Genomic DNA, 25,908 nt, shown 5'->3' on the forward strand with positions numbered 1-25,908 from the left:
AGATGTTTTCAGCGACGAATTTCTTAAGTTCAGCCGTGCATTTGATTTAAGGCCTACTAGGTAAGACATCTTCAAACCAAAAGACTAGCATAACACTACAGTTAAGCTATCAAAAAGTACTATAAGACTTAGATAAATAATGGGGGATAAAATACATGGTACATAAACATATTGAGATTTATGACTTGTGCTCGACTTTTTATACAATAACCACAAGGTGTCGCTGTTTATCTAGATGTGACGAGTAATTTTAAGGTGTTTAATAACGGGAACCATATACTGTTTTCTTGATGTGAAAGTCAAAGAATCTTCAATAGGATACAGTACAATGCTTTACAAAAACTATGTTAAAATTGAAAAATTGAATGACAAAATTCCATGTAAAGGATAGTTAATATTTATTTTGAGACAGTGACAAAGTGCACAAAGCAAAATAGAAAACAATAAAAACAAAACATTACAAATATAAACAGATTGCATGTCATTTAAAAAAACTACAAAATAAAAAAATAAAAAGAGTACAAATGATTATTAATCAGTAATCTCATGATACTTGCTTGACATGAGTCCATCATGCAACAAACCCTATACAGTCTTCAGGCAACCCGTGCCGTGAATCTCTCTGTACCATGAGAAGAAAAAAACAAGACTAGCAAAAATGATGTGCTTTGACAGTTGTTTGGTCTCTGTTTTTACACAATCATCATGTATAAAATGTGTCCTCTTATTAAATGCATATTTTTTTATTGGATATTATTTACTACAAAATAAAACATGAATTAAGTCCTTAATCTTTCCATATCAATACTAGGAAAATTTGTGCTTTTACATCCTGCCTGGATGAATTTATTCTGGGCCAAAAGAAGAAGAAAAAAAAGAAAAAAAAAAAGCTACATCTCACTGACACAACTGCCACATTTACATGTAACTGGGAAATGTCAGAAGTCCTTTTAAATCTGATGATATACATGTAGGTTATATTAAGGGGTAGGAGCTGCACTAAACCCTTTCATAATAAAAAAAATGAACAAAAGTATCATGTTATGACAAAACAACAAAAAATACAGACTTTTCTGCCTATGTTTGTCATGCAGAGATGGTCCAGGCAGTGAAGGCCTCTCAGGTTAGCTAAGGACAGGTTATAATCTAATAGGCTCTGACTAACCAGGAGGGGCAGATTGGTAAATTTGAGTTCTGTCATTTGGCAAGGTAACATTGGCCTTGTTTATCTAGTGATGAAGGTCATCACAGAGCACCAGGGCTGAATGTTCAGCTGATGTTCAGCAACGTAGCCAGTCCTTTTTGATCTCCCCAACTTTGACAATTTTCAGAGTGCTGTCATCCATTTTGAGATAGTGGGAGTCTTTGAAGAAGTAGCTGTGACCTGAAAAAAAATGTAATAAGTGTAAATAAAAATAAAAAAAAGTTTGGGGTCATAATTTTTTTGATGAATAGAAAGCTCAAAATAACAGTATTTATGTGAGATTCTTAACAATGTAAAGGTCTTCGCTCAATAAAAAACAAAATAATATATATATATATATATATATATATATATATATATATATATATATATATATATATATATATATATATATATATATATATATATATATATATAATACAGTTTCATTTAAAATTTAATACAGTTTCGTTAAACAATGACTTAATTTATCCTTCAATCAGTGATCCATTTATCCTTAAAATGTTGGAGTGGGGTCTAATTCACAACCTAGAGAAGCTGTTTTTACTTGCTCAGATCCAAAAAGCCTAATTACAAACAGAGGATCCTTTTAGACTCCACACAGGCCTGCTCTACGAGATGTGCACATGTGAGTGTATACCTGTATGAGTGTAAATGTGTGTTAGTGACAGCAGAGGAAAGAGTTAGGTGGTCGTAAAAGAATGTATGTTAAGTAAATTCCAGTAAATCTAAACAAAACCAGAATGCTTCCGTAAAACTGTTATAAATGCTTAACCTCTCTCGTTTAAGCTTTTCTCTCATTTAGAGTTTTTATGTGCTCTTTAGACAGAGACTGTTACTGGAAAAAATGCCTCATCTTGAGCAGGGGAGAACCATATAGCCAGGGGTTTTTTGTTGTTGTTGAAGGCCTAAAGCCAGCAGTAATTGGGTTGGAGTTAACTGCCAAGAATGGTCTACCAAGCTCCACTGTAGTCCAAAACATGCACACACACAGATGACTAAAATGCAAGTGGTTATATATGTGATATCTAACAGAATGTAGGTGAGAGAGTGGAAAGGAATGAGATGTAAGGTTAATTCAGGGTAGAGGTCAGGTTCTAATTCTCTGCAGAGGAATACCACAGACAAAGCTATATCTGAAGCCAGGCACTTGGCCATTAGTCTCTTACCATCACTATTAATGCTGAGAGCAGCATCTAGGTCATCAGGGACAGCACTCCAAGAATCTGCAATAATTTTAGGGAAGCCTGGATCCATCTTTTTCTTGGCTTCATTGTATCTGAGAAGTAATGGAAAAAATTTGACATTATAATCAACATATTTCTACTTTTCCTTAACTTTAAAATTAACTGACACTTCTTCAGTAGGTGTGTAGTTTTAAACGCATGTGTAAATTCCAGTAAATCTCATGTCTGAGACAATAAATAACATCAATTACAGTCTGAGTTCATTTACTGTATATACAGTTTAACCTAGTCTCTTATTATATCCAGTATAAACTGCCTATACTTTAGTGGAAAAACACCGGCTTTGATATGGGGAATATTCAGTGCAACTGTACAAACATTATTGTAACTCTGCAATAATTTATAAAAATAATTTCTACATTTGTGGAACTTTGCAAAAAAAAAAAAAAAAATCATAATTCACAACTATCTACTTCTACTTGAGTTTCTTAAGGAACACTTGTATTTTGCTCAATCACAGTGAACACATACTTTATAAAACCCACAAATGCTAAGAGATATTAAAAATAGATTACCTCCAGAACTTGTTTCCAGCAAATAAGTAAGTCTTCTTGCTCTTGTGGAAGGAGTAGGCAGCATCAATTCCATGCAAATCTGAAGGAAGACCCATGCTGGAGATCTTCTTGGGATAGTCTCTCTCCAGAGTACTGGCAGAATATACCCACATCTCATCACCTAGAAAAACAATTCAGATATTTTAAATACAAATTATGTTTGGAGGACACGGACGGACGGACACACACACACACACGGACACACACACACACACACACACACACACACACACACACACACTATTTATAATGTACAATATATACTGTAATTTACAATTACTTCTGTTCAAATTTGTTTTTTTTGCTCACTTATGAAAAAAAAAAAACTCACCACTGCTGCATTTTTACATAAAAAAATATGGCACAACTCTAATATTGTGAAATATTATTAGAATTTAAAGTAACTGCTTTCAATTTTAATACATTTTAAAATATAATTTATTCCTGTAATGGCAAAGCTGAATTTTCAGCAGCCATTACTCCAGTCTTCAGTGTCAAATGATCATTCGGAAATTATTCTAATATGCTGTTTTATTGCTCAAGAAACACTTTTATTATTATTATTATTATTATCATCAATGTTGAAAACAGTTGTGCTGCTTAATATTTTTGTGGAAACCATGATACATTTTTCAGGATTCTTTGAGGAACAGAAATTCAAAAGAACAGCATTTATTTTAAACACATTTTTTTGGTAACATTATAAAGGTCTTTGTCACTTTTGATCAATTTAATGCATCCTCACTGAATATATGCATAAACAAACCAATAAACATTTGAATGGTGGTGTATGTTTCTCAGTAAGTAAATAAGTACATTTTAAACACCAGAGACAGAAACATACCACATAAAACCTTAAACTTGAAAACGAAGAGAGAAAAATTTTAGGGAGAGAGAGAGAGAAACAACTTGTTTATACTTATGGGAATTTAAGAGAGACCCATAGACAGTTCTTAACAGGTCACTGAAGTCCACTGGCAAGCATTACACTATCCAATAAATACAGGATGCAAAACAGTAAAAATACAAGACAATAACCAAAAGAGAAGTAAAATAAAGCAGTATTATTTAAGGTTAATTAAGGTCATTCAAGGTTTCACTAAGATTACCATCACTATCCTCTGTATTATTGATAGCAAGAGACTTCACAGGGTAGTGTCATGACTTATTCATCACTAGATTCGACCTATACCAGGTCCCAAAAGCGTTTTTCCAATCTCAAGTCTGACATATATAAACCATAACCCATCCCTGTTTCTAATGTCAGTATGTGAAGAGTGTAGGTGTACAGAGATTCTGGATAAACAATGTAAATGTGTGAATGTTAAATTTGGTAGGGTCTGTGCTAACTTAAATTGATAAAAATGTGTTCTGCAGACTGTTATGGATCAAATTCTGTGATCAACATTTATTCTTGGCATTTCATGTGTTATTGTATTCACTACCATCAAACGTGAGTTTCACACCCGGTTCTGTCTTTTACCTGCAAAGAAGACTGTCTTCTCCTCTAGAGGATTCTCATAAGCTGCATCAATCTTCTCCGGAAGTTCACTCCAAAATGTAGCCACCAGCATGGGGCCTGTTGGCTTCCTCCTGACATCAGCAGTCCTGAAGATGAATCTGTAACAGGAGGAGTTAGAGTTGGACAGGGCTTGTGCACGTATAAAGAGAGAGTAAACGAGAGAGAGAAGGGAGAAAAAATAAGCAAGTAAGATAGAAAGAGACAGCGTGTGCCGAATTCTTGCTGCAATGAGGTGATTCACTAAGCAGATGTTTCTTATTATGGCTGAAGAATGAGTTAAGAGGCATTTGGACATGTCCAAACTTGCCTGCTGCCCCAGAATAAACCACAAAAACAATACCAACCACCCCGGACCTCTTTCCACTGACCTATTTTTTAAAAGGCCAAAACAGTTCAACCTCAGAGAAGACATCGATCTCAGGACTTTCAAGTGACTACAGCTCACTGCAGTGAAGAAAAGCTTTTGTGAGCAGCACACAGCCTCTGTCAGCAGTTATTTCACTTTATGGTAAACTTCAGATCACGGCACAGAGTTAGAACTGAACTTTTATCAAACATTTTGCTCAAAAGTTCCACTTCATCAGCTGAAAAGACTTCTAAACATCCATCTCTCATCTGTCTATGCAATTAAACATGTAAGAACAGAACACTCCTGTAGTTAAAATACTACTTGAGTTCAGTTCTTATTTGCAGCTATCTTAGAAATGAAAAGATATGAGACCGGAGAGGAATTCATTTCACCAAATGCCTTATAAATCCGAGCCAAAGATTAGATAAAATAAAGCCTTTCTGGTGCAGCTGAATAAACAAAACATTAGTGAACCTTTTGGGGGTGCACTCTCTGGCCTTACTCTTCTTCTCTCTTTTCTCTGTGAAATGGCTTAAACAGCTGTCGCATTTATCCAGCTGGTGAATATCTGAGATCTCAAGTCATTTTGCCCACACAGTAAAGTGAGACTTGCAGCTCCAGGGATTCTCAGATTCACAGAATTACGCTGTAATTTGATCATAACTCTATGATAATGACATTTCCACTGCTGAACCGTTTGACTCCTTTCCTGCACAGATAAATAATACTCATCAGTGAAAATATGGAGAGAGGTTCATACACTTGGAGAAGATTGATTTGTAAGTTGATCTACCACAGGCAGAAATCACCAGACATCCCATGATGCAATAATATATCAATAATTGGATTGCATACTGTAGCGTGATAGAGACTTTTACCGTTTTAGAAGCATTTTTGTTATAAATTATAATTTGAATGTTAAGACTTTTATTTTAAACAAACAAACAAATAAATAGTTTTGGATAAAAGCATTGCTAAAATGAATAGAATGTAAACATTGTGAGATGATGGGGGGGGGGGATGAGAATATTATATTTCCCCTCATTTTCCTCCATCAGAGAGAAAAAGGACTATATTGGAAATGACAGGCTTTATTTTTGATTTATGGAACCAACATGATCTGAATACTTTAGATAAGTAATTCAGGATCTTACTTGGAGGGTATACGAGTCCTATACAGACATACTGTACACTCATACCCAGCATACACTCTTTTCACTGTGTGTGTGGTCCTGTGATGATCTCTGTAACCGCATAGCAGTCAGCTTTAAAACTGGAGGTGTGTGTAGAATAGTGGCTGACTCTTTTTCGTTCCAGAGCTCCTGATACATGAGCATGTTGGTGAAAACCAATGACAGCACTCTTTATACTCCCCTTATATTTGCTTTGGACACCCCTCCAAAATGTTAACACTTATGATATTTACTGTACCTCTGATTATGCAAGTTATAAGTATGGAGCATGAATAGTATTTCAAAACTGAAAAACAAATGAGCCAAATGGTCACTGATATTTAAATTGACGTAATGCATGTCTGTTGATTTATTTAGGTTGTTTCTCAGGCACCCACATAACGAGGTAACTTGAGTAATTTCAATGCAGTGGCAGAGGTACTCTGAATGGTACTCTAAGAGAAATTCTTGACTAATTGTTTTGAGGTAAACTATTTGTTCCAATACTGGTTAGGGGTTGATTTTAGGATACAAATATGTTGTTTCCAAATTTTAAGTCTCCTATAGAACAACGCTTTAAAAACAAGTACTAATGTCTATATTCAGAGATTTGTAAAGAGTTTACTTTCTCATGACCATTTGCTACATTAAAGCAGTCAGCAAATTTAGTCTCCCACTAAATCATCCAAGCAAAATTCAGCCAGACAAAAACAATGTACTCAAAGGAATAAAAATGCCCCTGATATGGTAATGTCTGTGTTGAGGTATTTTGATTTTGGGATGTGAGATCAGATTTGTGGACTTTCCCTTCTCTACCCACTCTCGTCACCGCTTACTTTGTTTGAATTCATTTGAATTCTGGACTAACAATGTGGCTAAAGTATCAACATGATTATTCTCCTGTTTAAATCGTCATCCTGTTATTCCAACCACTATAAAGCCATATTTCCCATTCATAATGATTTCAAAAAGACATGCTGAAGTTTTTTTAATAGGCAGATAAACTGGGTCATGAAGTTTTCCCCAGATGGCCATGGGGTCATTTCCTGTGCATGCAAGCAGAAAGATTTTGAAACCACTGCAAACAGATGAATTGAGCATTCCCTGCCAGCAAACGATAAAATGAAATAACTGCTACCCACAGTTGCGTGTGCCTGGTATCATGGTTTTCTATTCAACAGGTCAAATTATTGAATAGATGTTTTGTGGACAAAAAGCCAAAAGTAAGCAATACTATGACCCTGCCTGAATATACTTAGTTATTGTCTATGCACCTTGGGAATAAGGTTAACAATCAGGCTTTTCTGTGAATTGGGTGTCCTTAGTTACCTGTCCTTAAAGAAGAAGATCTCTCCTCTGATCTGGGCTACAGCATCAAATATGATGTTTTCATTACATACATCCATCGGCGTGACAGGTGGGAGTTCAGTGGGCAATGGTTTGTCAGTTGGTACACCTGTACAGAGAAAAGTGTTAAGAGGAATAAAGAAGAGAAAATGAATTATATTATCATGACAACATCAGTATAAGCAAATATAATGAACTGTAAGTACTAAAGTGCCTAAGTTAAATCTGATCAATTCAATACGGTCTTCAACACTTCACACTCACCATAGAGCTCCTGGATGCCTTTAACGTCATCATCAGACAACCTCAAGGTTTTGGTGAATGTGTAGATGGGAGCCATGAGGGCTCCAGGGTCCTCAGAGTGCTCCAAACCCAGGGCATGGCCAAACTCATGGGCCGCCACCAGGAATAGACTGTAGCCTGAGAAAAAGACAGAGGCCAATTTATTAATCTGACTACAATTACATAAGTATAGCATCACAACAAGAGAGACAGACAGGAAGTGGAAAAAGTTTTTTTTATGACATCAAAACAACTGAATATATATATTTTTTGCATGCTAAAAAATTACATTGAAATAATGATACAAAATATCTCTATGCCACCTTGGTCAGGACAGAAGCCCCACTTGCGGTCGTCATCAAAGCTTTTGGTGACAGCACACCACATCTTCCCATCACTGCGTCCTGACGTGGTGCAGGAGTCGTAAGAGTTGCCAAGAAATTTAAAGGGGAAGACGCAGGGTGCACCTTCCGAATTTCCTCCGACCGTTGACATGGCTGTGTCATTTAAACAAATACCAAAAACTTTAGAGATTGATAAATGACAAAATTGGGGTTATACACTGCTCATTCAAAAAAAAGTCACCACCTGGATTTAACTAAGCAAATAGGTAAGATGCTCCCATTGGATAATTACTGCATGGATGATTATGTTATGTCCCCAAAAGAAAGAGGTCAGCTGACTACCTGAATATACTGAATGACCCGGTTATTCCATAACTGATTTTTTTCTTCCCTGATGGCACGGGCATATTCCAAGATGACAATGCCAGGATTCATCGGGCTCAAATTGTGAAAGACCGATTCAGGGAGCATGAGACATCATTTTCACACATGGATTGGCCACCACAGAGTCCAGAGTCAGAACTTCACCCCACTGAGAATCTTTGGGATGTGCTGGAGAAGACTTTGGAGAGTGGTCCAACTCTCCCATCATCAATACAAGATCTTGGTGAAAAATTAATGCACCTCTGGACGGGAATAAATGTTGATGATGCTATGCCGAATGCGTGCCGTAATCAAAGCTAAAGGCGGTCCAACAAAATATTAGAGTGTGTGACTTTTTTTTGGGACAGGCAGTGCAAAAGCACAGAGGGTTTAAAAAAGTATGATCTAAAGCGTTCTAAACATGAAAAAGGGCGAGCTTTTGATAAAAAAACAAAAACAAAACCCCCCCCCAAAAAAGAAGCAAAAGAAGCAGTGATATGGAAATTGTTACGATTAAGTGCGTGTCTGTTTTTCAAATATGATGTCACAAGCTATAACACAAGCTGTAGTTAGTGGTAAACCCACATATTAGATCATGGCATTTGAACCTAAAGAAAAACTACAGGAGCTTAGAGAAGCATCAGGGAGGAATCTTCTCAATTACACAGACTCGACAGTCTGAATCACTGAACTCGACAGACTCAAAATGAAGGACACACCGACTTCATGGCATAAACAGAGCTGAGTTTTGTTAAAGTTCAGCTCAAGTATGGGACTGTGGTCCAAAGCTCCAATTTAAAGTGATGGCTTGCACCATACTGGACTTGTTTTTGCGACTCTTTTATTCAGCACACACGCACACACATAAGAAGAGAGGGTTGCATTCCTAGGGAATTACAACCAGATGAGGAGTTCTGTGCTCTTGACTTGCTTATGCCAGATCAGTAACACAATGGAAAAGATCTCGTAACAAAGAAAAAAAAAACTTTTACAGGCTGCTGGAAACTGAGGAGTGAATGGAGAGAATAGAGAATTGCTTTAAAGACTGACTGACCTTAAAAACCAATTGCAAAGACAGATACATTACTGATTTAAAGTGACTGTAAAGACTCCCGACAATTAGTTTTGTTATTGCATGTGAATGGTAAAAAGTCTTGAGCAACATCTAAACATTTGTTGTTTTACATATGCTTTTTTCTTGCCACTTCCACTTTTGGCTTGCTTATAACGAAATTTGTAAGCACTGCCGTGACTTTTCTGGAGGCTCATTGAGATGAATGTGGGAAAGTCACATGAGAGGAGGCAATGCCTCCATCGTGCTATAATTGAATATGATCAGTTATGATTGGATGTGATTGGTTCTTACTATAACTCCCGCCTCTTGTTTTTGTGCGAGCGGTCTGAATGAAGAAAATTATGGTGTTATTGACTAATTATAAAGTAAGTAAGCAAATGTTTGTGACAGTGCTTTTATGACGATTAAAAGTCGACTATTAAAAAGAACAGCTGAACATCAGTTCACAAATAAAAAACGGAGTATCGATTTACAAATGCAAATAGGCCACCTTCTTGGCAGAGGTTATTTACACTAACTTCCGCCAACGTGTGATTACAAAGCATTACAGAAGACTATCTTTCAATAATAGCTCCAGTGGTGCAGATGGTGTAGTACGTGTTGAAGTCGTTTTTGACGCGATCGACCGGGGTTCAAATCCACGTTTTTCTGAATATTTTCTCCCCTACCTTTTCAAATCAGATATCACGTCAGAAAGGCATGCATTTCCAATAATAATGAAGGAATATTCTAAAAGTTGAACCTAAAAGTATTGGGTAGGGTTCGGGTAGGTGTAGGGAGGGATTTATTGTCCCAATAAGGTGTTTAATAATTTGAATTTTTAAAACAAAATGTTATTATTGCATACTATTGCAAATTATTCACTCTTCTCTTGTTTCCGTTTCTGTACCTTCCTCTCTTAAAACTGCTATTATTACTCCTATTTAAAAAAAATCAGGGACTGATCCATCAGTTTTTGAAAATTATCGACCAATTTATAATTTGCCATTCATTTCTAAAATCTTGGAAAAATGTGTTGCAATTGAAGTCACAACCATCTCTCTAATAATACATTGCTTGAGCGATTCCAATCCGGTTTCCTTCCTCATCATAGTACAGAGACTGCTCTTGTCAAAATTACTAATGATTTGTTATTGGCAGCTGATTCTGGTTTATTAACAATACGATCTCGCACAAGATACTCCTGGACAGGTTAGTTTCTATAGGGATCACTGGCACCCCCTGTCCTAGTTTAGGTCTTATCTTACCGGTCGCACTCAGTATGTTCAAATTAAAAATTTTAAATCAAGATAATCTACAGTTACTACTGGTGTCTCTCAGGGTTCTGTTTTGGGCCCACTTTTATTCATCATTTATTTACTTCCTCTTGGCCATATTCTCAGGAAATATGGTATCCATTTGTCTTCTAAACCCTCTAGTTCTTTTTCTCCACCTTCCTTAACTAGATGTTTAGCTGAAATTAAAGACTGGCTTTCAGCCAACTTTCTGAAACTCAACAGTGATAAAACTGATGTCTTAATTATCGGTACAAAATCTACTTTGACTAAATCTGATTGCTTTACTGTGGATATTGATAATAATGCAATTTGTCCTTCTCAGCAGGTTAGGAGTTTGGGTGTCATTCTGGATAGCACACTTTCTTTTGAAGCTCATGTCAATAATATTACACGTACCGTGTATTTTCACCTGTGTACTATTAATCGCCTCCGTCCCTCTCTCCAAACAAATAATACTGCATTTCTTATTCATGCACTGGTTACCTCACGTGTCGACTATTGTAATGCTCTCCTTACTGGTCTTCCTTCTAATCTTCTCTATAAACTCTCAGCAGCACATGTTCTTTCTAGGACTTCATCAATAGAGCACATTTCTCCAGTTCTCCAATGTTTACACTGGCTTCCAGTAAAGTAGGGCATTGATTTAAAAATTTTGCTTCTCACATTTAAGGCACTTCACAACCTTGCTCCATCGTATCTTACTGACCTTCTCTCTCCACATCTATGATCCTTCTTACACTCTCAGATCTTCACACTCGAGCTCTCGTTTCACCGCGTATACGTTTAAGCACCATGGGAGCAAGAACTTTTAGTTTTGCGGCCCCTCGCCTATGGAACTCTCCTCCTCCCAATATACGGAACAGTGACAGCCTTCATACTTTTAAATCTCGTCTTAAGGCTTATCTTTTTACCCAGGCTTTCTTATGACTTGCTCTTATTATTGCTCTTGTAAGCCTTTATTGTATTTATGATGTAATGCTGGCAGGACTTGTTTATTTATTGTTACTGTTTTACTAGTTTGCTTGCTGTAATGTGACCTTGGGTGTTTAGAAAGGTGTCATTACATAAAATGAATACTTATTATTACTGTTTTATATTGTACGACAATACTGAGGTGCAAACTGCTTCCTCATTTTTAAAACACCACCGCACACCACTGAAGAGTATGCATTATGAAGAATTTAATTGAACAGAAATATACAACATGATTAATATAAAGTTCAAAATAATTTCAATTATTTATTTTTTTAAAAACTTTTTTGTAACAAATTGCTTTTGATCAATTTAATGCATGATTAATGAAGTATTAATTTCTTATAGACAAACTTTTGAATTACTAACCAAACATTTGAATGGTTGTATAACAGGGGTTCTCAAAGTCTACATTCAAAGGTCCAAATCTGAATTTTCATCAGTGTCAAAGGTCCGGAACAATTGGTTATTACAAAACTTGTTTTTAATAAACATACATAACATATAACAAATAAACACTCATTTAAAAAAAAAAGGTTCCCTTTGCATTCAAAATACTTTAATAACAAGTGCAAAAGTGGCAAAACAATTAATTGAAGTGTCAGCAGTAGAAGTCGACCTATAATGTTTTTTTCTCTGGCCAATGCCGATATTTAGAAATCAGGGCAGCCTATGGCCGATACATGATGCTGAATTTTTGGGCCGATTTTCTCTTTTTTTCCTTTTATATCAAAAGAGAGTTTGCGTAAATGGTTATTGCAGGGCACAAGATAGTAAGAGTAGTAGTAGTAGCCTAATTCATAGTAATAATACATGGCTCAAAACTTAAGCACCTTCTCAAAACAGTTCTGAAGCATGCTTTTTTGTTTATGTTTGCTGACAGACAGTGTTTCCCGCAGACTAGCAAATGCAAGTTGATTCTCTGCCAGCAGGAGGCGCTGTTGGAGCGTGATATATAGCCGTTTCCCCGGTAACGACTGTAATCAAATAAGCGCTACTTTATCAGCCATTACAGGAAAGACCAAATGAAAATTGGCATCAAAGCTTTTCTGAAGAAAACGGACGGTTCTTTTAAAAGATACATTCATATAAAAACACCCGCGCAGCATTTATTTTTGAAACGCGCAGTGCTCAGTTTATTCAACGAAGTATAAGCCTTTTGGAAAATCTATTTGTAGCGGTCAGTTTTGATATTGTGACAAGCCGCCACAAATAAATGTATACACTGGGCACTGCTATAAGACAAATTGCCATAATATAAGTGATAGCAAAACAAAACAAACAAAAAAAAAATATTAGCGGTGAAATGTCGCCCGATTACGTCAAACGTCATACGCTCACTGGATGTCATGATGATAACAAATGTCATGAAGGAAAAGTTTCAATATCTCGCCTGCAATTTTGGACCTTCTCCAAAAAGACATAAAAAAATAAGAATAAATAAACAAAAGATTTACATAACGTGCATTTATCAAAGTAGGAAATATAATTAGTATTCTTGAAATATGAAATAGAAGCGGGTCCGGATTGAATTCCCTACGGGTCCGGATCCGGACCGGAGTCCAGACTTTGAGAAGCACTGTTGTATAAGTTATACTTAGATTTGGTTTTCTAAGAAATCTAAATAAATATTGCTCTGGATTGAGACTTATTACTTATAGACTGACCTGTCTCAGGACAGAATCCATAAGTCTTGTCACGGTCATAATCTTCGGTAGTGGCACACCAACGGTACCCATCATCCCGGCCTGAGGTGGTGCAACCATCATATTTATCCCCCTGAAATGTGAAGGGGAACTTACAAGGAGCTCCATCTGCATTTCCACCCAATGTGAACAGGACTGCAACACAGGAATGAACAAAACTCAGTGAGTCAGTGATTATGACATTATTACAGTCTTGATGTGTCACACACATTTCTTCCCCAAATTAAGTCTGAGACTTTGCACCAGTTTGGATGGGAACAGTATCAAATTTTACTCTAAAACTTAGCACAAAGGTTACTCACGCTCATGAGGACAGAAGCCATACTTTCCATCTTCATCAAAGTTGTATGTGGTAGAGCACCATAGGAACCCATCATCTCGACCCTGAGAGGTGCAGCTGGTGTATTCTTTACCCATGAACAAGAATGGAAACTTACAGAACTCCCCTTCTGCATTGCCATACTTCACCTTTACCACTAAATCAAGAGGGAGAGAGAGAAAGAAATCACTGCATCACATTTGATAAACAAATGTGAAATCATAAAATTTCAATTGTAAAAAAAAACAAAAACTTGAATTTAAAGAGGTAACAAGTGACCAGAAACAAGACAACTAATGTACCTTGTCCCTCTCCCAATGTCCACAGCTCATCATCATCAAAGTGAGAATCTCCTCCAATACCAGCTCCAGGAGCAAATGCATGAGCCAGAAGACCATCCTTCCCATCAAATGGGTAACCATCACCATGTTCTATAACAAATAGAACACATTTAACTCAAAAATTTGTTGTAATCCAACATACCAGGGTTAGTGTGTTGGGTATAATCGCATAGTTTAAACATAGGTCTCAAGTATAGGTTCATTTTTTGTAGCTTTTGTCCACACTTTTTCAATCCACAGCATGCTCAGGAAAGATTTACACTGTGACAATACTGTATTTTTTTGTAATTGCCTTGTGAACTCATGATGGTATTTCCAAAGAAGACCACAATGAAAATCAATCTCTGGTGCAGGAAGCTTTATACGAAGGATTTTCCGGAGTGACTGTGGTTAGTATGTGACTTAATAGTTAGATCTGGAGGTTTGTACATTTACACCACAATAGTTCAGAAACTTACATAAAAACATTTTATAGAAAGACATAGACAAAAGGTTTTCTTGAATACCATTTCGGCCAAAGTTAATCATGATGTCAGCTTCTCCATCCATGATCCTGTTGAATTTCAGAGGTGTGACATCACTCCAGACTTTAAATGCACGGAAGAAAGCATCATCAATTGTTTCTTCATCCAGATCTGGGGTGTGCCCTAAGATCCTGTGGAAGAAGAAAACTATTTTGCTTTATCTTTTATTTATAAGTTCCAGTTGATTATATGTTCTAGAAAATGAAATACAGAAATATTTAAGATACAACTTTTTTCCTATTTTTGTAATATTTGTTAATCTCTATGTTACTCATTTATGGAATAATTTGTTATATTGTTATAGTAAATAAGTGGGTACTGCATTTGCTTTTTTACTCATGGCTTTGAGTGGCTCAATAATGCATAAGGTTATAAGCCCAGACAAAAAGTTGCCAGTCGTCATGTTCCACAATGGCATAATTCGAGTATCATATGCAGTAAACGTTTGGATGCTTCTTATGCCTTTTCCCTGCCAATGGTTTTCCACCAACTCTTTTTTGCACCACAAAGAGACATGGGGATGTCCAAGCTCAGTCCAATCATCATCAAGCTATTACAGATCACTCACACACAGCGAACAGAGGACAGCTGGTTACACTGATCACCTGCTGGTGTGCAGCATGGTCTGGTTTCTTTCTCATAAGGAAGGAGCTCCGCTTCAAACCAAAACCAGGACTGTCAAATCCAAACCTGTTCTGGCATTACAAGGCAGTCTGAAATAGTCCCTACAGAAAAATGGAGCAACATCAAACAAATTTGTCAGGTGCAAAAAACTAAAAAGGTTCTCTAATAATAATAATCAGTATGAGAAGCTCTTCAATAATCCCAGAACAGCATGGGGTGAAACGCTGTTATTCTGACCACCCTGGAATACACAGATGATACTGCTAGCCTCTGACAAAAGACAGCCATTTACAAATGTACAATGACAACAAGGAACTTCCCATGCAGCCATCATTACAACAAAATCAATGGGGCTGAATGCTCATCAGAGCTCTTGCCATTGTTTGGCAGCCTAGGTTGCATTTAAATTAAAGAGCTTCATGAAATGTTCTTTGCAGGTACACCGTAATCAAAGCAACTAGCAAATGTTAACTGTACTTGTGGTGGTTACCAGAGAATGTACAGGTCTCTCACAGAAGTGAGTACACCCCTCACATTTTTGTAAATATTTTATTATATCTTTTCATGTGTCAAGAAATGACACTTTGCTACAATGTAAAGTAGTGAGTGTACAGCTTGTATAACAGTGTACATTTGCTGTCCCCTCAAAATAACTCAACACACAGCCATTAATCTAAACTGCTGGCCACAAAAGTGAATACAACCCTAAGTGAAAATGTCCAAATTGGGCCCAAAGTGTCAATATTTTGTGTTGCCACTATTATTTTCCAGCACTGCCTTAACCTTCTTGGGCATGGAGCTCACCAGATGCGTTGATTTGTGACAGCAAAACCTTTATTTTTATTCCCAAAACAGACGAACAGCTGGTCGGACTCACGCAATTGGGCTGTACAATCAACATAGAGCGTGTTTATGTGTTTAACACATCAGTGTGTTTATTACCGACTCTATGACGGCTATCATTGTGATTCAATGATCAGCTATTATTGATTATATGGCCCATCTGTTTGATTATCATCTGTATGGACGCACATCAGCGTGTGATTACTGACTGTATGACCATGTCTGCCAGTTTATGTCTGGCAATCAGAATATATACATACTATATACAAAGCATTTTTTTCTATTTTTTTCCTTTTTTATTACTCAATCTCAATTATTTTTGTATTTTTTAGTGCTCAAATAAATCATTTATATGATGTCTAAAATTCTGTCTATTATTTTATAATTGAAAAACTATGCAGGAATATGTATAATGAATAAAATAGTTTGTATAATTCTGCAATCCATTTGGTGGTTATTTTTCCTAAAACAGGGGGGTGGGAGGACTATAAATAGTTTCAGAAAAAATATTGCAGGAATCTAATTTTTCATGGTATCTTCTTCAAATTTGAAATATAAACTCATGAGACACGTGGCTTTCAATCCATTACTTTTCTGGATTGCTCCAGGACTTATTTCATGTATTTGTATATGAAATAAAAAAATATTCAGTGTGGAAAAATATTTTTCAAGGCACGTCAAGGAAACTTTTTATCTTTTTGAACATTATCAACTCTGGATGATGGATAGTAAAGCCTAGAGTGTCTTCTTTCCAAAGATACCGAATTTGTTTGTGTAGCACACTTTGTCAGGAACTGTTACCGTTTTAATTTAGGTTGGTTATTTTCACCCGTGAGGCCCAAAATGGGGGGCGAAGGTTAACAGGTTAAGAGTGACTGGCGTTACGCCCTCTGAAAAACGACTTTGAAGAAACTCCAGTACTGAAGCGATGGGGCAGTAAGCTGGATCCATATCACGACTCCTACACCAAGTAGAAAACAGTTTCCTTTTGAAGGCATATAAACGTCTCGTAGAAACCGCTCTGAAATTAGTTATAGTCTCGGTAGCCTCCGCTGAAAGACCGGGAAATATTAACTTATTCCACTCAGAGGCCACACCCACAGTTTCCATAAATCTGGCCGTGGGTGCCGGATCATTCCCCGTGCTTGCGACAGCGTGTCCTGTCTGAGGGGAATCTCCCACGGACCGCTCGCTAACAGACCGATCAGTTCCGCAAACCACGGTTGAGTGGGCCACCATGGAGCTACCAGCAGCAGTTGCTCCACACTGTCCGACCGTATTCTGAATAGCACCGCTGGAATTAGCCGGATCGGAGGAAAGGCATACAAACTAGTTCTGGGCCATTCGTGGGCTAGAGCGTATAGTCCCAGGGGCGATAGGGAGAACCATAGCGGGCAATGCGTAGTCGTGCTCAACACAAATAAGTCCACTTCCGCTTCTCCAAACACTCGCCATATGCAGCTCACCGTTTGAGGGTGCAGCCTCCATTCCCCTCCCTCCAGGCTCTGTCTCGAGAGCATGTCCGCTCCGAAGTTCAGGTACCCCGGAACATGAACCTCTCGGATCGACAGAAACCTGTCCTGAGTCCACAGAAGGACATTCCTCGCCAGCCTGCATAGGGGGTGAGAGCGTAATCCTCCTTGGTGATTCAAATAAGACACAACCGTTGTGTTGTGTTGTCTGTCCTGACTAACCCATGATGGCCGTTCAGCAGTCTTGAAAAATGTTGGAGCGCTAGAAAGACCGCTAACCAATCTGTTTATGTGCCACACTCGCTGTGCCTCCGTCCATGTTCCGTGGGCTGGGCGTCCTTGACAAACAGCCCCCCAACCTGTCAATGACGCCTCCGTTGTGACAGTCTCGCGGCGAAAACAGGCCCCCAATCGAACTCCTTCTCGGAGAAACTTGGACGATGTCCAGGTCTTTAACGTGAGAACACACCTCCGTGTCACCGAAATCGTTCGATGCGGATGACAACGGGAAGAAATCCTTTGGCTGCAATGGGGCCAGAACTGCGTACATGCATTTCGTGAAGGTTCGTGGAGCCAGGGCTAACCCAAAAGGAAGAACACGGTATTGATATGCTTTGCCCTCTAAAGCGAATCTGAGGAACTTCCTGTGTCTCTTGATGATCTGAATATGAAAATATGCATCCTTCAGGTCGATCGTGACAAACCAGGCGTTTGGTTGAATCTGAGACAGAATAGATTTTATTGTCAACATCTTGAATTTGCTCGTTCTGAGTGCAAGATTCAAACGGCGTAAATCCAATATTGGTCGTAAGCCGCCATCTCTTTTGGGCACAACAAAATATCGGCTGACTCTGTCTGAGAGGGGTGTACTTCTTCTATAGCCCCTTTCCTCAGCAGAGAGAGATGACACCTCTTGTCGCAGCACTGTGGTTTCCCACGGAAAGGAGGCGGGCCTTTTCAAAACTGAATGGTGTATCCGAAACGAATTGTGTGTAATACCAATTGCGAAATGTCGGGCAGGCGTTCCCACACGGCTCGAGAATCCTTTAATAGCCTCAAGATGTCTGTCTGCGGCTGTGATGTGTCCACAAGTGTTAGAATTTGAGCACGGAAAACTCGCGGCATCCGTAAGAACGAGAACTGCATGTGTTAAGGTCGCTGTTTCTCGTTGTATAGGGTCCTGAAGCGTGTTTACGGCAGGATTCATTCCAACAGGATGCATATCGGGCCCCGCTGCTAGCAATGAAGCGGCAGCTTTGTGGGCTGTCATAAACGGGCCGTCCTTGTCAGACCCTTGGGCCACCCCCTGAACCCTGAAGGCTGAAGCGCACAGATTGTCTGAGGGGGCGCTCGGAGTGGTGGCTCGCTCTAATGCTGCTCGAGGCCCGTTCTGCGGCGAGACAATCAATGTTTGAGCCTGGGGACTGCAGTGAGAGGGTCGGATACACTTTAGCGGTCCAACAGCGCTCTCTAGTGGAGGGCACAGTCCCCGATGAACAGCTGATCAGGAACTGCTATTAGGAGGCTGAGGATGAGAGGTTTTCGCCGTCGAGCTCAGGTCTAGTCTTTTCCGCTGGCTTTGGCGAGCAGGTGGATAAGACTGGGCCTGGGCCGTGTCTGCCTCCCAATCTAACCCCAGTTTATCCACCGCGCGAGTGACCACGTCCAACAGCTCGCTGCAGGACAGGGAGCTGCGTCTCTCCTGTCCACCAGGAGGGGGAGATCTGCATGTGTCGGCCAGTAAGTCCTCCGACTCCGAGGCTGCAGTGGACAAAACGTCATCATCATACAGCCTGTAGCCGAAGGAGATTGCACCGTAGGCCTCCGGGGCAGGCCGTAGATCCTTGTCGGCGAAAACAACAGGCTCCACGAAGTGCAAAAGCGACACGGCGGGGGTTGGACACGGGGGCGAAGAAGAAACACTGCTTGGACTGCTGGACACTGCTTGAGAAGAAAATTATCGCTACGAACTGAAATGAAATCTGAGTGAAATAGCGCGCAGCACGCAGGTATACTATGCTTGCGCATACTTAAGGCGTTGCCAAGCGCTATTTGACCAGTAGGATTGGCGGGATGGTACAGGGCTTCAGACATTCGTCACACCAAAGGGTGTTCCCATACGGTAACGTCACCGCAGCATTGAAGTGACCTATGAGAAGGAGCTACGCAATTCTGCCGCAAACGCGTTCATTACTAAGCAACATGGATGCACGCACATGGAGTCTACGTTGGAAGAGAAAGATTTGATGAATGCTGTAGGTAACCCCTTAATTTGTTTTATTTTAAGATTCTTGGCTGAAATCACTTGCCTGTGAAAAGTGAGAGCTAGTGAGAGCTGATGTTGGGGAATATAGTCAAATTCGTGCTAAAGTATTATTGATAGTCCAAAAAAAAAAAACTCTCCAACTGATTTGCAACCAGAAGCTTTAACTTAGCTTTGGCTTTAGAAGAGTACTAGAGATGTTATAACAGTTGGTAAATATGTTAAAAGACAGACAAATTCTTCCAAATAAAATAAATTGTTTCACATATTTAAAAAAGTAAAAAAAACAAAAAAAACAAACAAAAAACAAACAAATTGGCTCCAAACATGCCAACTGAACAGCAGTGATCAATGTACATACTGTACACACACAGTAGGATTACAGAACTTGTCCTGAGCATGTAATGTCAAGCTGTGTGTGTGTGTGTGTGTGTGTGTGTGTGTGTGTTTGTGTTTGTGTGAGCTTATGTTTTTGTTTTATTTTTCTGGTGTGTTTGTTGCACATTTTGATGCCTTAATGACAGGGGTAGGGGGCTCCCATAATAAAGCGCTGAGGCTTCCCCACTCAAATTCAGATGCAGTGTGTTTTCCATGGTGGGCTTGAACAAAGCCAAAACTAGGAACAGTTTGACTCTGGATAGAATTATCTATCATGACAGTGCTTTATGTGGGAGTCCTCTACCCCTTCTCCTCAGTTTTATTTAACGAACATCACCAATGGGGAAAAGACACAAACGTTTCGGCTACCAAGCCTTCCTCAGTGTGTCATCATAATTTCTTGTATAAAGTAACTTAACAGATTGACGCACCAAAATAAAAAGATAAAGTAATGGAGGAGCGCGGTGCAAACGACATAGGGCTGGGCGATATGAGCAAAAATTCATATCTCTATTTTTTGGCTGATTTGCAGTATACAGTATATATCTAGGTATTTTGTATTTGGATTAAACAAATAAAGTGAATGTAAGCATGTAGGCATATTATGTGCAAAAAAGGGTTACAAATCACATTACATTCTAACATCGTAATCTAAAAGCAAAACCAATGCTTTTAAAGCAGAAGTTAAATTTACTGAACTAAAAATGAAAGTAAAAAAAAAAAAGCACAGACTAATTGAGTAAAAAGGCTGTTTCGAATTACCCCATTAGGCTACAGTCACTTTACAGTTAGTGCTATCATACAAATACACTACCTTATAGGTTTCAATTCGCTCTGTTTGCAGCGCATGCGCGTGGCGGCGCTTGTTCTAAACGAAGTCTGTGAAGTTTAGCGGAGAATCGCAAAGCAAAAGCTCATGCACTTCTGACAGCAAAATGGAAATATTTCCATGGCTTTCTAACATCTACAGATGAGGAATATACCTGTGAAATGTAAGTTATGCATTAAGGAAAAGAGCACATAGCTCAAACCAGCGCGTCTCTGTCAGCGGCACACGCAGCCTTTCAGTCAGAGCATCTGACGGCGAGCCGCTTTAAACTGAAACTATAAACTATAGGCTACTATATCTTACGAGTTTTTTTTTAAAGCCCTTTATATAAAGCTTGTCACATGTTTAGAACAAAGTGTATTATACACTTTCTCCGCTGCAGTTCAGTCTGTGTGCTCCCTATAGATATTTTTTTCAGACACGCTCGTATCAAACTCGATATTAACGGTATTGCTTCATACAGTATTGTACAAACTCGATATACCGCCCAGCCCTAAAACGACGTTGTTGAACTCTACCCCTGTCATCATGCATTAAAATGTGCAACAAACATTTACAACATAAAAAAAGAAACATAAGCTGAAATGTGTACCCTCCCTGTCTCTGTCTGTCTCTCTTTTTTTTCTTTCATTAAATTTACCAGATGTTATAATTTATATTTGTGCAGGTCAATTATGAACAACAGGTAAAATTTAACTGCTAGCAAAAACTTGGGTGCTGCAAATATTTGAGTTGCTCTTCCCCTTTGTGTGGCCCCTTCCCTAATCTCACTCCAAACTTTAGCTATAACTTGAGAGCCCTGTATTATTTGAATTTTTAATGTAGAAATTTCAACTATATTCACTATATAGTTAGTTTAGAGCAGCCACTGCTGCTCTAAACTAACAGTATTGGTGATTACCAAAATAATTTTTTAGCTTTCTAGATTGGTTAGTCCTCGAATATGCGTAAGCTCTTTAGTAACAGTAGTTGGCTATTTCTAGTGCTATAATTATTGCTGTTATCTATTATAAAAAAAAGCACTTCATAGTGTTTCTTTTTCAGATTACAGTTACAGTCAAAAAGTACATAAACAATACCAGCAAGAATGCAAGCTGTTATGAAAGGCATAGGAGGACATTTTTGTTATTGTGAATACTAGCCTACTTAGTTTGTTATTAGCCCAATAAATGACAATAACATTTTTAGATTTAAATTTTTTTTGACAGATTCTCAAAATATTTGTGTTTTCTCTTTATGACAGGTGGTCTAATAAATTAAGCACTGTTTTCATAGCATTCGGTTGACACGTTTGTATGAAAGAACATTGGGCAGAATGTTGAAATGTTTTTTTGTCAATACAATACAAAAAATAAAATTGGGCTATTTTTTTTTTATCCGATTAATCGAAAAAAAATTATCTGCCAACTAATGGATTATCAAAATAATTGTTAGTTGCAGCCCTATTAATGTATCAATCCAAGCCTTGAAATCTCTTTTATTTTAATAAAAAGGATGAGTCAGAAAGATAAATTAAATTGTATCTGCTCCATAAACAGTTCTACATAAGCTAATGTGCATTCTAAAAATCTCAACACTTCTGATAACAAGGTAGCCTATTTTCCATCGACCGGTTAAGATTTACAACACAAATTTGGTCAAATTTTTGCATTGTTCTGAACAAAAACATGACAGACAGACTGAATGAATTTGTAAATCCACAGTTTGACAGCAGGTGGCACTTATGAACAGCAGAACAGAGCTGTTACAACGGTAACCTCTGTAAAACAACGCCGTGCTGCCTAAACACTGCTTTATTATGCATTAAACAGACGGAAGATGGAAAGCAAATGCCAACTTTTCTGAAGACAGCCGGTGTCCTATTATGCATTCATACAAATAACTGAATCACACATTCTTTCCTATAATTTCCCTCAGCAGTCTGCCTTCAGTCATGTTTTCACACAAAACAAAACTACTCTGCATGTTGAATATGAGTGAGACTCTTAATAACTTTGATTAAGGCTGAGCAGTATTTACTGTGTTTTTTTTTTCAAATCGCGATAATCAAATACGGGTTTAATGATAATTAAAATATGAAACGGCATAATTAAAATAACATCACGGCTAATATGCCAAGTATGTCTTGGAGACCTACCTCCAATCTACTGGTAGCTTGTGAGTGACGTGTTTTCAAGATTCAAGATTCAAGAGTTTTATTTGTCACATACACAATTATACAGAGTATAACCAGCAGTGAAATGTAGGTCAGGTCCGCTCCAAGGACAGTGCAATTATAAAGAATACAAATATTAATATTGTGTTGGAGACCCTTGCTCTATATCTAAATATCTGTTAAATTAGCAATGCTGACACTGGCAGAAAATCTAAGGCTGAGCCATTTCTTCCACAAATCTGCATAGGGAGTCTGTAAACTTTACTGGTAACATAATAGTTGTGGTCATGACTCATTGAAACACTGTGAGGACATGTAGGCCAGTAAACATCCTCAAGATCCCAACTCTGTCTTTTTTGTTACAAAAGACCATTGATCACTTGGTTTTATGTTGGATTGTTGGCCAATTCCTTCAATGACAGTAAATATTAATTCATGGACAGATATTTCCTGCATTTCCTGTAGTCAGCACAACTTTATAACCTATACTAAATTTAGATTTGTTGTTCCTTTTTAAGCTCCACCACCAACACAGCCACAACACAGGTCTCACTGAGAACATTCTTTAAAGATATGTTGATTGTGCTTCCTGTTTTTGACTGGCTTACTGACTCACACAAATATGGTCCATATGTTTCTTTTTAAAAATCTTTTTGCAAGCACAAACCTCTCACTCTCTAACTAATGAAATAAAACTTTTAATACTGAAACATTGGTGTTGACAGGATTGTAAATTCATATTAAAGGGTTAAAGTGACTGGTAAGAAGACTTAGCTCAGCACTGTCTGAGGTAAACACACACCTGTAGGTAACGTTTTTCTGTCCCCATTTGGGCTTCATGTGAAAGAAATTGTAATTGGCCACATCAGGAACTCCACATCGTGGTTTCTTCATGATCTCTACCGTCTTCTGGTCAATCTCTCCTGTCTCAGGTAAAGTAAAAAACTTCTGCATCTTCTTCAGTGTGTCCTTCAACACCATCAGATTACACCTGTCTTTTGGGCAGCCATAGAACTTATTTAAGTAGTGCTGTAAAAAAGATTAGTAAGGATACAAGGAAAGACAGACAGAAAGAGAGAGAGAGAGAGAGAGAGAGAGAGAGAGAGAGAGAGAGAGAGAGAGAGAGAGAGAGAGAGAGAGATGTGTCAACTTTACTGGAACAGCTTAACACATTCCACATTTTCCCAACCACCATGTAAACATATAGTGTACGTGCTTTACATTTTCTATAGATATTGAAACAGTGAATAAAGGCTGAATAAATAATGAGCAAATACTTAAGTTCTGAGGGACCCAGAATTAACATATAGAAATGACAAAAAAAATAAAATTTTTAAAATGTATTATATATGTTTGTAAAAGGAAATAATTATTGTTTGTAGGCCCATCCAAGAAAAATAAAAAGCTTGCTAACTAGCCATCTGCTTTATTGTTTCAGCGAAATGAAAATACACTCACCAGAGCCACTTCTTTGTCTGTGTAAGAAGTATCATCGCCTGGAAATTTTATGATGGGTGAGGGCGCTGCAAAAGTTTGCAAGAAAGCAAAAAACTGTACGAGGAAAACTTTGAGGACAACATGCCTACAGCTGAAAAACTTAAAGCACATCATTTTGGTCCGGTTCCGAGATGTCCGTGTGTTAAAAACAAGGTAAGGAACAGGCCTTGACGACGTGTGCTCCAAGCTCCAAATCTCTCTGACTGCACTGCAAACGTTCTTTCTTTTCCTCAGCGACACATCCTGCTTTCGTGGTCTGTGGAATAGGTTCTGCTTGCACACGCACTTTTCTGATGCTGGGGCTTGTGCTGAGACATTGACACTGCGCAGCCTCCGGATCCAAGAATTTGGGAGAGCAGTGAAATAGGAGACGCCACGCCAGCGGGAGCGAGCGCGCGCGCGCATCGTGGACACACTCAGAGAGACTTGAAGTTTTAAGTTAGGCCAGCCTGTTTTAAAAACTTTAAATTGTGTTCTTTACCCCAAGCTGGCTTGTTTCATGTTTCACACTGTTCACATTTTACCTTGGGCTATTAAGTAACCCATGGTTATTCTCGAGAGTTTACACTACGTTTGCAAACCAATGCATAACATTATAATTCGCATATTTATGAGGTCATGACATTGATTGGACGAATCCTCGAATACCCTTTTAATAACTGTTAAGTGTATCTTTGCAAAGTGGCAACGTTTTTCCTCTAGCTGTTTTAAATCTCCTAAACGGGAGTTCATACCGATTTACAGCTACAAAGAAACTAGACCTTATTTCAGATGTTACGAAGTAACAAGCAGCGAGGATATAGCGACTACCAATGAGAGAGCAGCAAGCGATTTACCGCGGCAGCTAGAAACAAACAGCACAGCGTCCTCCAGCGAGTGAATATACAGCAAAACAATCAACAATTCCAGTGAACTTGTTTGCTGTCACTTTGGGAGTATTTTTCTGTCAGATTCTGAAACTAAACAGCGCGCCAAAGATCATCTGAATGTACAAAGAAAGCACATGGGCATTTAGTGAGGTAAGAATTGTATAGTTTATGATTGATTGTCTGTAACCTTGCAGTAGCTATCGTGTTGGCTTGAGAAATCGTGCTGTGGCCTGAACGTGGACCAAAGGTGGCTAAAAGATTCTTTGGAAAGATTGCTCTCAAAAGAAAACTTGAGTAACCAGATTAAACCTCAAATGTGTATCGGCACAGTTTTCTGTCGCCTGCATTATTAGCTGTAGAACAATGGCCTCTCTAATTTA

The 25,908-nt window shown here is 38.3% G+C and overlaps 1 protein-coding gene across 1 annotated transcript; it reads right to left on the reverse strand.

The window, feature by feature from the left end:
- Positions 1-375: 375 nt before the first annotated feature.
- mmp2 (matrix metallopeptidase 2) lies at positions 376-24,994 on the reverse strand. Its single transcript, XM_079440759.1, has 13 exons — positions 24,621-24,994; positions 23,965-24,191; positions 14,581-14,729; positions 14,036-14,164; positions 13,717-13,890; positions 13,376-13,549; positions 8,001-8,174; positions 7,660-7,815; positions 7,378-7,504; positions 4,489-4,625; positions 2,967-3,126; positions 2,374-2,483; positions 376-1,384 (listed from the first exon to the last, which is right to left on the reverse strand). Exons 1-13 carry the CDS (start codon positions 24,771-24,773, stop codon positions 1,281-1,283), a joined length of 1,974 nt encoding a protein of 657 aa, XP_079296885.1. The 5' UTR covers positions 24,774-24,994; the 3' UTR covers positions 376-1,280.
- Positions 24,995-25,908: the final 914 nt, after the last annotated feature.

Source organism: Barbus barbus (genome assembly GCF_936440315.1).
Source record: "Barbus barbus genome assembly, chromosome: 2".
Classification (NCBI taxonomy): Eukaryota; Metazoa; Chordata; class Actinopteri; order Cypriniformes; family Cyprinidae; genus Barbus; species Barbus barbus.

What these genes read in the sequence shown, in the direction of transcription:
- mmp2 (XM_079440759.1), bottom strand. Translation starts at nt 24,773, where the DNA reads ATGATGTGCTTTAAGTTTTTCAGCTGTAGGCATGTTGTCCTCAAAGTT. An exon ending in GACATTGGGAGAGGGACAAG is followed by an intron (nt 13,891 to 14,035) that starts GTACATTAGTTG and finishes CTCTTGATTTAG; the next exon opens with TGGTAAAGGTGAAGTATGGC. An exon ending in GGGCTTCTGTCCTGACCAAG is followed by an intron (nt 7,816 to 8,000) that starts GTGGCATAGAGA and finishes TCTTTTTCTCAG; the next exon opens with GCTACAGTCTATTCCTGGTG.